The sequence below is a fragment of the Papio anubis genome, chromosome 11 (assembly GCF_008728515.1).
Source record: "Papio anubis isolate 15944 chromosome 11, Panubis1.0, whole genome shotgun sequence".
NCBI lineage: Eukaryota > Metazoa > Chordata > Mammalia > Primates > Cercopithecidae > Papio > Papio anubis.
Genome location: NC_044986.1, coordinates 105,149,893 through 105,167,764, shown reverse-complemented (window position 1 = coordinate 105,167,764; position 17,872 = coordinate 105,149,893). Strand labels below are relative to the sequence as shown.

At 38.3% G+C, this 17,872-nt stretch overlaps 1 protein-coding gene across 3 annotated transcripts in view; it reads right to left on the bottom strand.

Moving 5' to 3' along the window:
- Positions 1 to 17,872, bottom strand: part of NEBL (nebulette) — a 390,871-nt gene that overhangs the window by 170,087 nt on the left and 202,912 nt on the right. Inside the window, exons 1-2 of one of the 3 annotated variants that reach the window (XM_017944508.3) lie at positions 3,714 to 4,762; positions 2,598 to 2,683 (exon numbers count right to left, since the gene is read on the bottom strand). Coding sequence is in view for 1 of the 3 variants with exons in the window: in XM_017944512.3 (XP_017800001.1) it covers positions 6,552 to 6,659 (108 nt within the window). In the remaining 2 variants the exon portion in view is untranslated. Of the gene's footprint in view, positions 1 to 2,597; positions 4,763 to 6,551; positions 6,660 to 17,872 lie in introns of those variants that run through there. The other 2 variants (XM_017944512.3, XM_031652467.1) reach the window with 2 other exon arrangements.

The window sequence follows — 17,872 nt, the reverse complement described above, 5'->3', positions numbered from 1 at the left end:
TAGGGAGTGCCCTAAATTAGGGAGGTGACAAGAAAGGCAAAGTATAAAGCACCATCTGGTGCGTTCTTGCAGATATAAAACATAAATGGAAGGAGACACAGATGATCTTCACCTATGGGAAGTTAAGGAGGTCAGATGTATAGACATATAAAATGCCAATTAAAACCGAAGTGGAGAATATGATGTGTGAAATGAGTGGTACAAATGATAGTGTTATAGCACAAAGCCTCACAATAATTCAGAGATGAGACACATCACCGTAGCTGGGTTTGAGTGTGTGTCTGGGATCAGGGGGCTGGGCTGTTGTTTACAGATAGTGTGGAATTGTCCTAAACATGCAGAATGACTCATGCAAAAGTCCAGAACAGAGTAAGTAGGTAGGCCTAAAAGAAATGGAAGAACAGTGGTGAAGAACAGTGAAAGATAAGGTGAAAAACAGTCATTTAGGAGCAGATTGTGGAGGGTCCTTAGAGTCAGAATTAAAGGGTTTAGGAGATTAGACTTTATCCTACTCAAACTGGAGGTCCATTTAAAGTATTTTAGTGGGTCATAATTAGGGTCTTGATGAAAGAGGTATTTTAGAACAACTCATCTGGTGATTGTGTTTTAGATTCAATAAAAGGAGCAGAAGGAGATAAGGCCAATTAGGAAGTTACTGCAGTAACTCAGGCAAGATAATGGCCTGAAAACAGTGAAACTGAAAAGAAAGGAATAGGGGAAAAAAGGATTTCATGAAAAAAGTGTCTTCACAAATTGTTTGCTGAATCCCTCATCTCTGCTTCAAAAAAAAAAAAAAAAAAGTCATATGTGTTAATTACTTTATTACGGGGGCTCCTCTCAAACCTCCCCTTTAGACAATGCCATTTTACAACCAAAACTCTTGTACTTGGCATGCACAAGTAATTACTGGTCTGGGACGTATTTGTTTCTTTAAGTGACTGTGGCTAAAAAATTGAGGCTAAAAAGAAGAGATCAGCCTTTGAAGTTCTGCTCTACATGGAAAAATAAAGCAAAACCAGGTGTAAGGGAAACCACAGATTTGGAAACAAGAAAGGACCAAGAGGTAATTTTCCGTACATTTTTCACATGAAAGTATAAGTAATCCTTATAGAAATACTTTTCCTGAGGAGCAGTTGTTCAGAGGATCTAATTAAACAGGGTATGTCAAAGTGTTTCAAAATAAATGAAGTATTCCTACATGTGTTAGATATTATCAGAAAATATGTGTTATTGCCCTATCACTTTCTCTTTTTTTAATCTTTGCTTTTAAAGATAATGCTACTGACCCCACTATTTATTGGGAATTCATCAGAGTTATTGGTTGAGATGAGCTACAGATAAAGTCTAGTCCGTTAAAGCAACATATAGATTCACTCTGTAAAAATACTAGCCTTACAAGAGCTTAAATCTAAACCACTGACCTCACAACTAATCATCTCTGTTAATCAACCCACTTATGACTTACAATAAAAATAACATTCATTCTCCTTTCAAACTATTTAGTGTACTAGATTTTACTACTCAAAATCAGAAGCTTTTACATAAATGTTTCATTAGTTATAAAACTTCTGCTTCTTGTATAAAGAACAAAATTAACAAATAATGTATTTTAATGAATGACTTTATAATTTTTACCTTTCTCATATTTAAAAAAAATGTTGCTGAATATAAAAAGAAAAAAAATCTCCTTCAATGTCAGTTGCTTAGATTCATACAAGACCTAATTGCCTCATACACGATAATTTTGCCACCAGTTTACAATTAGCATGCATTGCTCATGCATGAATTGACCCAATTACATAACAAATTTCGCCTTTGGGGATTTCTCTTGACTGCTTGTCTTCTGTCCACCATACAACTCAATTTCACACTGTCAGCAGCCTGAACATGGTTACAGTCAGTCTCTGTCAAAATGATTTATTTAAATTACAAACAGAGACCAAATCCCTAGATAATTGTCCCTACCCTCATGTTCACCCTTGCACTCAACCGAACTTTGAATCAAATCTTTTAATAGCCCGTAGACACTACTATTCAATTATTAGGCAAGGTTTAGTCCCAATAATCTAATATTGTTGAAGCTAACTCACAAAATCTCAGGGAACTAAATCAGCAATATCCGTGTGAGCTTATTAATGGGCATATAATTTATTTTACATTCTAAGAAGTCAGTGAAAAAATTACGTAGTGTAGCAAAAGAGCTAAAAATAATTATATTGCAAGATCAAATTATAGAGAGATTACTTTTTGGTATTTTTTTTTAAGTGTCATTCTTAGCTTCTCTTGTAAAGTAGGCAAGCATTTCTTATGAATGGGTATGCAGAATTGAAAGTGGTAGCAAAAAAGGATATTTGGTAAAGTGGACAGACAACCAAAATTATGAACACTGACGAGGTAAGGGAAATAATATAGGGCAGGTGAAAACACTAATGTCTATAGACCAGTGATCCAGGAAAATGGGGTTTTAGAGACTCTCATTGAAGTCAACACACAGCAGTACATACACAGATACACGCACACACAGACACGCAAAACTATTTTCTCCATTTGTCAAGAACATGCAGAAATCCTGACAAATCAAATAATGGTACACTCACTATTTCAGTCAGTCTTTAAAATACAAGATTTTGTCATCTGGTGGATTTATTTTGTCTTTCCCCTTCATTTGATATTTCTCTTCCCCCTGAAATAAATATAAACATCCAGTTTTTATCTATGGCACAAAGTCTGTAAAAGTCTCTTGGGGTTTGACTTTACCATTTTATTTCACAATTTATCCCCAGACTGTCTTAGCTAATTGAAAGTGCAGCTGATATTAGTGGGTAAACAGCCAGAATGAAACATCAGTAATCTTCTCAAAGCTAGCCTGAGTCCCTTGAATGTCTGGCGATGGTTCTGCTTTGAGATCCTGCTGCAGGTACCCTGAATACACTGCTTGTAAACTTGAAGGTGGGAACCATCTGAAATTAGAAAGAGCCTTTGCAGTTATTCACATGAGCTAGCCCTGTAGTAGCCGTAGAAAAGGGTGGTGGTGTTTTTTTCTTTAATGCCCATGGGCACAGTATTCCTCAATTCAAATTTGGATACTGTCCCTTAAGAACCACATTTCCTAAAATATTGGTAAATAAAGAAAATGTGATGTATAAAGATATTTCTGCCATTTCTGAATTTATGCCCTAGAGTTTGGGGGCAAGGAGAGGGTGGATGGCAATTAAGTGACACAGTTGTGAAAATCTGTAGGGCAGGGCTTTCTAGCCCACAGTTCCTAAGTCAGTGCTGATCACATTGGCTGTCAGGTTTCATTCTGCTGAAGAGATACAGTTTAAACAAAACCTGGACTTCTAAACATTATCTTCAATTAAACGATTTGGCTGGATTTCCTGACTTCCCATAAAGACTGTTCCCAAGCCTAACATTCAATTTCCTAAACAACCAAACTCCATCTGAATATTAATACATTCAATGAGATGAAGACATCTTCTGGAATTTCATAGGGAAAAAAATAATTTTCCTTTATTTTAGAAGCCAAGTTCTTTTTCTTCCTAGCCATTTAGTCAGTTCTGAAATCCTGCCTCTTTTCTTGTATTGTTCTGCAGCTATACTAAGTGGGTAACATAGCAGAAGAATTTTAAATCGCAGTATTTAATAAGTCTCCCATGTTCAACATGTTGTCATTATAGCTACCCAAAGAAGGCAAGTTCACCCACTCTTACCTCTTTCACACACTCAATTTGAAATTTATGGTTGTATTTTATCCCACACCTCAGTAACATATGCAGACTGAGTGGTCCAAATCCAAATGATTTCAAATCCTCAATAAACGAACATGAGAATAGCTGAAAAAATTTCAAAACATTGACAACAGACATAGGCAATCAAAAACGCCCATTCATGCATAACATATTACCCAAAACACCTAGGAGTTGTCATTAAATTCACTGCTTTATGTCTTTACACAGGGGAGATTAAAGGCAGCTAAGAAAGAGCCACACAATATTCAGTGATACAGTAAACTAGAAACAAATAAGAAAATGGAACACAGGGAAACATAAACATAGCAAAGACTGCCAATTTCAGTTAACCTACCTACATTAAGCGATATTAAACTTGGTGCTCAAATGCAAGACTCACAAATTTCATACCCCTAATAATTTTCAGGATCTATAATTTTCAGGATTATAATTTCCCAACATCTCTAGCTGGAAGATTCTGGGGTCTTTGCAGTCTAGACACTTTCTCACCTGTTTCCTCTCATAACAGACACAATCCAGCCAATGTCAAAAAATATCTGCTTGGGTTTTAGCCAATATTGTTCAGTGGGTTTAGATTAAAGTAATATGGAAAACTGGACTTGCCAAAGTACTACTTTTTGGATCAACCCAAGTTTCTTATAGAAAAAGATCCTTGAGTAATATGGAAAACCTAGTGAGGTAAGGGAAAAAGTTCATGAAGTTGCAGTCTTATAAATGAATAATAAATTCACCAGACCTCAGAACACTTAACAGCCTCCCTTCTTCAAGAGTTGGTCCCTAACAGTAATATTATGAAGTCTATATTTTTTACAGCTATCCAAACATTTAATATGCCTCATCTTGGCTAAGAGAACTACTTATAAGACTGCTATGGCTGCTAACATCAAGACATTGCAACAGTTCTTTTTAAATAGAAAGATGTTGTCTAAGTCACATGCTTTTAAAAACCAGCATTGTCAAAATAATAGTCTTAATCTAAATGGCGCTTTTTATACTGCTGTCTATATAACATACTATATATGATAAATATAGATTAATACATACCTGTGTTATAAGGGGTTTTTGCATAATTAAGAATGGATCTGCAAACGACCTCTGGTATTGAATAAAATGTATATTCCTGCTAATGATAAAGGTTGGTAAAATGATCAGTTCTTTTTTAATTAAATATGAATACTGACTAAATTTGAATAAAAATTAAAAAGCTTACCTTTGATCAGCTTCAATCCTTATGTTAGCTGTCATGTGGATGTCTTAGGTAGAAATGTTTAGTTCTTTTTGAAATAAAATTCAGTGATCGTTGAAGATGTATGATATAACTGTTTCTGGCAGAATTATTTTTTAAAGAAACATTTTCCAAAAATAATCCAAAGAAAGAACTGTTGTTAAATGTAACTGCCAGGGAAATAGATCATTGATTTGCATTTTTAAAAGCAAAAATACGTTTTTTATTTAAGGAAAGAATAAAGAGGAAGAAAAACAAGGACAGTGATCTTCAGTATTCATGACTGATGGATTGCTGGGACTGGGTAGAAAAACTAAGGGACAAATGTCATGAAGTCTTAAAATTCAACTCTTTTTCTTCAAAGGAAATCCCCAGTAATATAAAATGTCCATTTAAAGAGCAAAAAACAATGTGTGTTTTGCACCCTTCCATTTCCTAATAAATTGTTTAACATGAAATAATTCTGTTTTTGAACTTCAGACATATAAAAAGTTTTTTTCTCAAATTATATGTAATTCTATCTGCAAATTGTATATGTAGGTGTGTATTTATATGTGTGTGTATATATACACACATATAATTTACACAAACACATATATAATACATACACATACATATACACACACATACATACATGTATACATACATCTTATGATGATGACCAAATATCAGTGAGTTTAAAACCATCTGCTAATTAAACATGTTCTGGAAATTAGGGCTACATCAGTTATAACACCTAGATATACAAATTTTAGTGACTTCATAAGTGATGCACAAAATACAGTTCTCATGAAAAATGGTATGAGTGTTGTCTGTTTGCTCATACTTTTATGTCACCCACACATTTGTTAATTTGCATTCATATTTCCTCTTGGATATCTAACATTGAGTTAACTTTTGTGAAAAAATAAATCCTGACACACTTCATGTAATATTTTGGAAGAAATATAATCACAGGTGTGAATTACAAAAACTAAAAAGAGCTGTTTGTCCACCTTTAAGAAGTACTGAATTAATACCTCCCTAATATGTTTTGAACTCTGCTAGTCTCCAGTTTCTCTTTTGAGGAAACTATATTAATAAACAAGGCACAGCTTCAAGTCCAAAGCAACTACATATATAAATGTTTATTTCAAAAGTAAGATGTATTACCTGATTTCAACAAATATCTAATTCAAAAGTATGAAATCTTATAGACACATAGTCAGCAAATAGGAGATTTTTTTAAGACTCCTGACCTTATGTGTATATAATATGCTTACCCACAGTCAAAACTTAACTTTCAAGTTTCTTATTTTAATTATAAAAGGTCTACTTTGGAAAAATTTGAAAGCTGAGAACCATTCAAAATGGAATAAGGAGATCTTCTATTAGGTAACTAAGCACTGAGCCCTAGATAACTGTGATGGAACCAGAGGGCAGGGTTTACCAGATGAAATTGGCATAGTCTATGCGTGCACTGAGTACTGCTTACACCCCGCAGCAACACAAACGCTTCCAAGTCACCCAGCCTCCCTTTCTCATCCAGAAATGCATGTCAGAGCCATCATGCTATTGAATAAACAGGCACCTACGTTACTGATTTGTTCCTGAGTCCTCTTCAGTCTCTGTAGCTCAGGAGTGTCCGTGACGATGCTGAAGCCTCTCCCTTTGCTTTCTTCAAAATCTCTTTTGTACTTGACCTAACAAGAAGAGGGGAAAGAAAAGTGAACAGAGGGATCACAAATCCCACTCAGGATAGGCCCGGCCAACGAAGCTGCTGGAATTGGAAACAATGGCTAAAAACACAGGTCTCGGCCGGAGGTGCAGTTAAGAGCCATCAGGAAACAGCCAGGCTACCTGGTTTGTGTCCCAGAAACTCCACTTACTATTTGTGTGACTTTAAGCAAGTTCTTTAACCACTCTGTGGTTCAGTGGTGTCATCTGTACAGCGGCAATAACAACAATGGCTATTTAACAGGTGGTAGGGATGGGATCAGACTACTTGATGCATGAATCTGGCTGACAGAAACAAGTAAGTACTCCATAAGAGCTATGATGATTATCGTCATTAATACCATCACCACTGTGAAAGGAAAGAAAATGTGGAAAAAGAAAGCTGGATCTTCTTCTCCTCCCGGGCCCGCCTGCCAGTGAAAAAGCCTCATTTTGAGCCTAAACTGCCCTATGGAGGAGGGAGATGAAGAACTGACAGCTAGCCCTGTCCAAGAAGTTTTTATTCAACTTCAGAAGGCAAACATATGGATACAATTACACAATGCTGTATTGCCAAATGGCAAGTATATAAATGCTTATGAAAATATTTATAAAATAGGCCACACCTAGAGATTAAAAAGCTGCTCACACATGCCCTTGGCATACTGTGTGCTGAAGTAGCGAAGATTTTTTTCAGTATTTAAATATACTTCTTTTCTAATTACAACCCAATGGAGCTGAATTTTACTATTTCCTCGGGGGACTGGAACAGCTAATGCTTCATCTTACAGAACCCCATCTCCTGTTATTAGCATAATGACAATAACTGTCACACCAGTTAAAGATTCGGCTTGTTAACGACTGAGATGGTTACATCACTTTGACTGTTCTTTTTTTTAAGCCTAAATATCAAGAAATATGGAAACATATTTTGATGACCCGTAGAATCCCCATTTTACATTCAAACTTACAAGCTTCCAATTAACACTTAAATTGATCATTAAAATTAATTAAGTTAATTTAGGGTTGCCTATTCAATATGATTCTGTTAGTGCAGTCTTCTGCAGAAGGTGGAAAAGTTCACTTCGTTGAACATGGAATGGCTGTTTCTGTTAAGTCATGTCTGTATTTAAATACCCAATTCTATTAAGCATTATTATCCTCAAGAATACTGCAAGATTTCTTTTACCAGACAAGGTTGAAAGAACACACAGACACACACACACACACACACACAGACACACACACACACACACAGGGAAATCTAGATACTCTCATCACTTTTAGCTTAAGAATACCTAATTCTTCTCTCTGTACTTTCAATTTGTAAAAGCACTAAACCCCTTACTTTATTCCCATAAGTAAAAGGTCAAATAAACTGCAATATTTTTCTTCCACATAAAATGCTGAGAGATTAGCCTTCTCACCCTCCATCTCCCAGCATGGGTAAAGATCCACATGCTGGCACATTCTCTGTGTTTTATGCCTAACTAAGCAGGCAAGCTATTTAACTTTGCTGGTAGTAAGCACCAGAGCTCAGAGTAGTAAAATAATAAAAGTTAAAAGGACGACAAGGTTGGAATAGCAACAGGCATGAAGATATAGGAAGAAATGCCTGTGAGACAAGTTCCTAACACCAGTCTCAGAGAAAGCACAACCACATATTATTTTTGTTATTGGTTTGTATTTTTTAATAGCAATTTCCAAAGACAGAGGTGAAAAGAAAAACCAATAAATTCTAGAATCATAGGTATTTTTGGTTTTGGTTTTATTTTTGTTTTGGTAGTGATAGGTTCTCGCTATGCTGCCTAGGATGGTCTTGAACTCCTGGCCTCAAGTGATCCTCCTACCTCAGCCTCCCAAAGTGCTGGGATTACAGACATCAGCCACTACCACACCCAGCCTAGGATCACAGGTTTTGAGCTGATTACAGTTCAACGATCCTTTCTACATTCACAAGACACAAAAGAATCATCTGACTTTGGCTTGCCTGGTTGGGTGACTAGCTTTGAGAAGTATACAATCACCTCTATAAAAGGCCTGCAGACTGTTGCAGGATTCCTATTTCTTTTGAATGGTGTGAAACCCAGCCAAGCCTCTTACCCTCTCAGCACCAGTTCAAGCACCAGCCCACCAGTATTTCTTTACTACACATAGGGAAACTCCAAGCCACTCGTCAGCTCTCTCTTCCACACTCCCGCCCACTTTCATCCTATCTACTTAGGTCTAATTTTAAATGTTGTATTAGATGGTTTGTCAGTCATGTGTAGTCTGATTCTGGGAGGCAAGTGGATATAAAAAGAGAACAGAAAACGGAGAGAAATAGCAGGATGCCTCTCTCCAATCTCATGTGGCCCCTTTGCCCTCACGTGACCTCATCCAGCCAAAGAAGACACCAGATCCACAGACCCTGCAATTGATCATTGATCTCGGGAGGGCCACATAATCTAGCAAGCATCCAGGAGCCTCAATTCTGGGACTCTGGCAGGAACTCTTGGGAAAGGGGTTGTGTCATTTATTTGTGATGCTATAAAGGAATACCTGAGACCGGGTAATTTACAAAGAAAAGAGGTTTATTTGGCTTGTGGTTCTGCAGGCTGTACAGGAAGCATGGTGTAAGCATCTGCTTCTGATCAGAGCCTCAAGAAGCTTCCATCATGATGGAAGGTGAAGGGGAGCCAGTGTGTCACATGGCGAGAGAGGGAGCAAGGGCAGGGGAATGTGCCAGACTCTTTAAACAACCAGCTCTCACGTGAACTCACTGTTGTGGGGAGGGCATCAAGCCATTCATGAGTGATCCACCCCCATGACCCAAACACCTCCCACTACTCCATACCTTCAATGCCCGGGCTCACATTTCAACATGAGATTTGAGGGGGACAAACATCCAAACCATATCGGGGTGCTCTGTTGCTATGGTCTGGCTAGTTTAATTGGCTGTAAAAGTGGAGTTGCAGACTACTATGTGGCCACCGTCCAATAATGAAGTCAACACAGAGGCAAGCAAAAGAGTGATTGAGATAGAGTCCTGATATCACCATTTGAGCACCTGAATTTAACTCTTCCAAAAGCCAGAAACACCAGGTTTGCCAGTTATGTGAGCTAATCAATCTCTCACTTTTACAATCAAAAAAATTCTGATGAACATAACCAGCGCCTGTGTCCATGTGTTGTACACACATATGATAAGGCTCCCAGTAAAACAAATATGTAAATTTCTCCTCATTGACTTCTATGCCCTGATCTTTCTTAGGAGTGTTACAAGATGTAACAGTTTAGATAAACAGCAGATTCTGTCAAGGAAAGAGCACTGCTTTCATGGACAATCCTTTGCTCATTCAGCAAATCTTTACTGAGCACCTATTATATGCCAAGAGCTGTTCCGGGTATAGAAACAATGCAACAAAGAGAAGTCAATGGTCCCTGCCGTTGTGGGGCTTATGATAATTACAATGCAAGAAATGAAAAAGACACAATATCTATGTAGGTCATAAATGGTATGTTAGTAGGAAGTGCTAAGAGAGAAAAATAGCGAGACAAGGGAACGTGAAGTACCAGGCAGTCTGCCGTTCTAGACAGGGTGGTCAGGGAAGTCCCCAGTAAGAAGGTGGCATTTCAGTAAGGCCTCAAAGCGGGAGGAAGAAAGCCACACACACTTCTTCCGGGAGACCTATGCAGGCAGAGGGAACAGACGGAGCAAAGTCCTAAAGCCCTTTAGAAAGGTCAAGGAAGGCCACTGTGCCTGTGTCTCAGCGGGAGGGAAGAGGAAGGGGACGCAGGGAGTGGTCACACGGGGCTTTGCAGGCCCTGAGGATGTTGGCTTTTCTTCCCTGTGAGGCATGGGGCCCGTGGAGGTTTGTATGTGGACAGCAGCATGCCCTGACTTACGTTTTAAAAGGCTTTTTCTAGCTGCTGTCCTGCAAACTCCTTGCAAGTACGCAGGACAGAAGCGAGAAGCCCAGGTAGGGGTAGGCAATGTCGGTCCCCTACCCCAGTCAGCCACTGTCAGAGAACTGTCCCAGGACCACAAAAGAAAGCAAAAGTTCTTGGGCCCAGCCTCAGGGCCCTGGCGTCCCTGAAAGACCCCACCAGGCATGCTACACACTCTTGTCAGAACGGAGCAGGAAGGACAAAGAGGAGAGAGGACAGAATTAAGTTACCAACCTGAGCTTAGAAAGAGAATGTGCCATAACTGGGAAGTAACACAGTCTTATCTCCCTACAGTCTTAGCCCTTCAAGACTGAAGAAAGGCACTTTGAAAATGCACTCAAAGTCAAATGTGAGAAATTCACTCAATAGGCAACTTGCTTTGCCATATTTGCCTTCAGAAGTAACTTAAAAATGTCTTATTTCACATATTGAATACTATATATCATGGACATCCTATGTATGTCTTGACATTCTACGTGTCTGTGTGTATATGTTGCATATATGCTCAGAAACATGATATGCATGTGTACATATATAACTTCCTGCAGCATAGATTAGAATGCTAAAGCAAGAATCAAGAAACCTGAATGTAAACCCTGATTCTTTTCTGTGATCTTAATTTGCTCTATTTGTCTAACACTCCCGATCCTCAGTTAGAAAAGAAAACAAGAGGCTGGGCGCGGGGGCTCACGCCTGTAATCCCAGCACTTTGGGAGGCTGAGGCGGGCAGATCACGAGATGAGGAGATCGAGACCATCCTGGCTAACGCGGTCAAACCTGTCTCTACTAAAAATACAAAAAATTAGCTGGGCATGGTGACAGGCACCTGTAGTCCCAGCTACTCAGGAGGCTGAGGCAGGAGAATGGCATGAACCCAGGAGGTGGAGCTTGCAGTGAGCTGAGATTGTGCCACAGAACTCCAGTCTGGGCAACAGAGTGAGACTCTGTCTCAAAAAAAAAAAAAAGAAAGAAAAGAAAGAAAACAAGAAAATATGCAATATGCTACATATTAAATGAATGTTTGCAAGGTTAAAATAAGTAACATGTGAAAATACCAAGCAAGGATATGACCCTTCAGCAAATATTGTTTCATTATTTTCACTAAATTTTAAAAATGGCCTTTGCTGCTGAAGTATGTACATTTCTGCCACAGTGTGCACCCTTAGTGACAGTTTGTGTTTGAAGTCATCAGCAAGTAGCCCTCCCAAGTTCATACAGGGTGACAGCCTGGACACCAGAGCAGTTCTGGCCCAGCTTAAGGAAAAGGCTCACAGTGACTAAAAAAGGAAGACTTTTGAAAAAACAAAATAACGGGCAGAGTGGCAAATGGAATTATTTACTAACACTGAGAAGTGCAAACAGCGCAATTATTGCTATTACAAAACATCAGTAAATGGAGACAATGGAATTCACTAAAGAGAAAGGCCACTGTTAGGCAGAAAGCCACGTAGATGAAGGAAGCCAACTGGGACCAGAGACTGTTAAATTGTTGAATGACAAACTAAAAGGAGATTAAATAACACTTGGCAATGAAGTCAAGGATGGGCACATCCTAGAGCTCACCAGCTCTACACCAGATCATGCTTCTCTCCAAAGAGAGAGCATCTGGAGACCTAGACCGACATGTTCTTAATAACATTGTTTCTATTTTCAAAGAGAAAAAAAAGGAAACAACCTAAATCTCCATCCACAGGAGAATGAAAAAATCCCATGTAATATTATCTAAGAGTTAAAATAAATGAATCATGGATCCATGTGGATGACTCTCAGAAACATTATGTTGAGGGGAAGAAAAAGCAAGAAATGCATACACAGCAAGACCATCCTGGAGAACATCCCGTCTCTACTAAAAATACAAAAAAATTAGCCGGGCGTGGTGGTGGGCACCTGTAGTTCCAGCTTCTAGGGAGGCTAAGGCAGGAGAATGGCGTGAACCTGGGAGGCGGAGCTTGCAGTGAGCGGAGATCGTGCCACTGCACTCCAGCCTGGGCGACAGAGCGAGACTCCGTCTCAAAAAAAAAAAAAAAAAAAAAAAAGAAATGGAGGCAAGGTGGCTCACGCCTGTAATCTCAGCACTTTGGGAGGCTGGGACAGGTGGATCACTTGAGGTCAGGAGTTTGAGACCAGCCTGGCCAACACCGCCAAACCCTAGCTCTACTAAAAATACAAAAATTAGGCAGGTATGATGGTGCGCACCTGTAATCCCAGCTACTCAGGAGGCTGAGGCAGGAGAATCACTTGAACCTGGGAGGTGGAGGTTGCAGTGAGCTGATACAACACCACTGTACTTCAGCCTGGGTGACAGAGGGAGACTCCATCTCAAAAAAAAAAAAAAAGGGCATACTGGTGAATGTATGGTGGGAGGGGGCTTGATAACACGACATTCAGGGGAGTGGTGACAAGATCTGCTCGTGGAAAAATGTACAGGGAGCGTCCCTGTTACTGGTGATGTTCTAGTTCTTACATTGGATGGTGAATTCACATGTTATCTTTTTATTATCGCCCTATCAAACCTGCATGTACATACACATTATGTATAATCTTTTGTGTTGATCAACTATCTCACGACAAAAATATTTTCAAAGAAAGCAGGGACAAAGTTTTAAAAGTCCTGATGCAGAAACTGAGGAACCCAGAGGTTAAACAAAAAACATGAGTGGGAAAAGAGAAAATGAATATTATAACCAGGAATTCAGTTGATACTTTCAGTCAGCCAAAGACTTGGGTTTTTCACAAATGGCAGGTGAGCTAGTCAATGGGTATCTACCATTTGCAGAAAGTTAAATCAGCCACTCTGAGTTTCTTCATCTTAGTGAGGCTGTTTAATTATATCAGCAAACGCAGACTTGAAGCAAAAAGGTAGGAAAAATTGCACCGAGAGAGTGTAAAAGGGTGGTGTTAAAGGGATTCCAAATATGGATGAGGGCCAGGCACAGTGGCTCATGCCTGCAATTGCAGGACTTTGGGAGGCTGAGGCAGGAGGATTGCTTGAGGCATGGAGTTTGAGACTAAACTAGGCAACACAGCAAGGCCCCATCTCTTAAAAAAAAAAAAATTAAAATTAAAATCAGCCAGGCATAGTTGTGCATACCTGTAGTCCCAGCTAGTGGGGAAGCTGAGACAGGAGGAATACCTCAGCCCAGGAGTTCAAGGCTGCACTGAGCTATGTTCACACCACTACACTCAAGCCTGGGCAACAGAGCAAGACCCCATCTCTAAAATAATGAAATAAATACACAAATATGGAGGAGGGAAGAATCCTAGAAGTTCAAGGGGATGCATCGCATGTATCACAATAGACAAGACCAGTGAGAACTATGCGGGGACGGAAGTATATATAGAAGGAAAACAGTATTTGCTTTAACGCAGCTTGTCAGAATATGTTTAACAGAAGCCTAAAATCTCAGGCGCATGTATTACTGATTCATGTTATTCTGCTCTTTATTTCATACATTTCTGATACAATGAAATCCATGACCAATTTCATTACCTTTCATGACATGATAGATACTCCACATTTCTTTAAAGGGAGATGGTGAGGGTCGCAGTATTTTAAAACTACATGCAAAATTCTTAATTTGATCTGCAAAATTTAGTGCTCAATTATGTATAGTTCTTGTATAGTTCATCATCTTGTATCTTTCCACAGATTTTAAGGTACTAGAAAATGTAGACCACATGTTTCTTTCTCTCTCACTGCATTTGCTTGGTGCTAAGCATAGATTAAAAGCTTAACAACCATTTCATGATTGATTACTATCTAGTTTTGTATGTTTAAGGTCTAAAATGCAGAAAATTGGTTAATCTCACAATGTTAGATGGGAATTAAACACTACAAAGGAAAATCTGATTAAGAGTTTTTTTTAAGGTGAAGTTAATTTTAGCAATGTTAAGTCAAAGAAATGAGCTCAAAAATAAATTTGTTTTTTTTATAAATTAATCTCATAATTTGTAAATCTATGGTTAATTAAATAAAATTAAAATTATAATTACCTTTTTAAACATAATTAAAAAGCATTAAAAATCATGTCCATAGATTTCTAAGCTTTCAATTAAACTTCCACTGCATTCCCAGAGGCTCTTAGTGATAGTCACTATTTTGTCACTTTTCCATGTATATTCACAATCCAACTTTACCAGATTTTGGGTTCTTTTACTTTAAAAAAACAATGAAATATATTTTTTTATTCTAAACAAAAACACTAAATACATCAAAAAGCACTTTTTTCTTTTCTTTTCTTTTCTTTTCTTTTTTTTTTTTTTTTTTTTTTTTGAGACAGAGTCTCTCTCTGTCGCCCAGGTTGGAGTGCAGTGGTGCAATCTTGATTCACTGCAACCTCTGTCTCCCAGATTCAAGCAATTCTTGTGCCTCAGCCTCCTGAGTAGCTGGGATTACAGGCGTACACCACCACGCTGAGCTAATTTTTGAATTTTTAGTAGGGACAGGGTTTTGCCGTGTTGTCAGGCTGGCCTCAAACTCCTGACTTCAAGTGATCCGTCCACCTTGGCTTCCCAAAGTGCTGAGATTCCAGGTGTGAGCCACCGTGCCTGGCCCCAAAAAGCAATCTGGGGCAATTTCAATTTCTCAACCAGTTAAGATAATTCAAAATTACTCCTGAGACACTCAAGTGTAGCTTAGTGGTTAAAAATATAGCCTCAGAAATTATACAAACTTGTCTTGGGCCCTGGCTCCACCATATTAGCTGTGTGACCTTAGGCAAGTTACTTAGTATCTCTGAGCTTCAGTTTCCTCATATATACAAAGTATGCATAATTTTAGTACAATATTGAGAGCACTTTTGTGAGAACTAAATGAGATAATACTAGTGCCTGACATCTAGTAAGTGGCTCCTGTGTTCCAAGCATACTATTGAGTGCTTTACATACTATGTGAGCAGAGCAAGGATGGGAAGCCCAGCGGATAACCTGTAAGAAGTGCTCAGCACTCCTTACTGTACGCACATGTTGACTCACTCACTCATCGTAACTCAACGTCCTACCCCATGGCCAGGGACTATGCCATCTGCATTTAGGAGCTCATTCACTCCTTTTTGGATCAAAAAAGAACATAAATAGGCTGGGCACAGTGGCTCACATCTGTAATCCCAGCACTTTGGGAGGCCAAGGCAAGAAGATCACTTGAGCCCAGGAGTTCAAGACCAGCCTGAGTAACATAGCGAGACTTTGGCTCTGCCCCGCCCCCACAAAAAAATTAGCTGGACATGGTGGCACATGCATGTAGTCCCAGCTACTCAGGAGGCTGAGGTGTGAGGATTGCTTGAGCCTGTGAGGTGAAAGCTGCAGTGAGTTGTGATCATGCCACTGCACTCTAGCCTGGGCAACAGAGCAAGACCTCGTCTTAAAAAAAAATGTAATAGAATATTAATAAATAAAGGCAACAACAATTACAAGGTACATATATCATCTTCAGTTAAATCTTAGCAGGCATGCATGTTAAGGTCCATTTTACAGATGAAGGAAGTTTGTGGAAGTCATAGAGCTGATAGAAGGCGGAGTCTCTCTGACATCCACCTACCCAGCATCTCCCCAGATGTTATCTTTAAATTCATCTGACAACGAAAAAAATACCAAAGTGAAAAATATCAAAGCAAACACAAGTAAGATATAAACAACATTTTGTAAATAAGCAGAAGTGAAAATGGAACCAACTGAATATTTCTTAGTATAGGACGTCAAAAGATTTGCATAACCTAAAATTAATTTATTATCTGTAATGGATCCTATAGTGCCACAAAAGAGACAGAAATAATCACCCAAAGTAAAGTTTAACACAACCTACATTTCAATAAAAGTGTTTTCAGGTCTTTCTGTTGAAGTCAAAAATTGCTTAAATTTTCTTTTAGGAAAGATCGGATTAGCAGGGAAATACCATTGCCAAAATGGTAGCACTGGCAAAAATACTAATTCAAGGCGAAAAGTTATATCTACACTAATAAAGAAAATTGAAGCCTAAAATATATACACATAGTCCATATTTTCACTAAGAATTTCACAAACAGCATTTTAATAATTTGCACAATTGATAAATTTTGCTTCTGAACACATGTTCTCTTAATCCTTTAGAGACAGTCTCATCTTTATATGATTATAACTTTTAAATATAAATAGCTTAATTCACACATAGAATAGAATATTATTGAAATTATTTTGAACCAGAAGATATCACACAAGGTTAAAATAAGGAGAGAACAAGAAATCACAACAGGGAATGCATTGTCCTGTGTACACATCCTGAATTATAAAGTATTAGGAAATAAGTAATTTCCAGTTAGAAAATAACTAATTAAGAAATGAGTCATTCAGAAAAGAAAAGCTACATCCTAACTAGTTTGAAGAAAAGAAACAGGATAAACCAAGAATCAAGCAAATATAAACAAAGTGAACTAACACAAAACAGTCATGAAAGTGAAAATAACCTGTCCTAAATCTCAAAGTCTTGTCATAGCTGATAAAAGTGACAGATTATTCCTCAATGTTTCTAGATATGCAGATTGATAATGTCATTAAAATTGTTCCTAACCTCCTTCCCATACCTGCAATGGCATTATTCATCAAATATCGACTGTTTTTCTATAACAAAACACACTTCTTCCACTCTACAAAACTGAAAAAAGGAAAAAAACCCCGTAAACAGCAAAAGAGAAAAAGAAATACAAATTTAAAAATCAATGTAAGCCAGGCGCAGTGGCTCATGCCTGTAATCCCAGCACTTTGGGAGGCCAACGCGGGCGGATCACGAAGTCAGGAAATCAAGACCATCCTGGCCAACATGGTGAAACCCGGTCTCTACTAAAAATACAAAAAAAAAAATTACCTGGGCGTGGCAGTGCGCACCTGTAGTCTCAGCTACTTGGGAGGCTGAGGCAGGAGAATTGCTTGAACCCAAGAGGCGGAGGCTGCAGTGAGCCAAGATCATGACCCTGCACTCCAGCCTGGAGACAGAGTGAGACTCCGTCTCAAAAAATAAAATTAAAATACAAATAAATGTAAATGCATTATACTTAGTGTGTACACAAATGACACAAAGGGATGACAGACACCATGGATCTCAACAAGTCATTTTAATCAAAGCATGTAAAACATTATTTCCTTAATGCAGAATTTCATTTAAAATATAAATCTCCTAGAAATTTTTATAGGTTATTAAAAAAATCTATGTTACAACTAGAAATAGAGCACTAATTCACATCTTCCATAAGAAAGAAACTATTAAAAATAAATATATTAGAAGTGTTGAAGAGTTACGTGA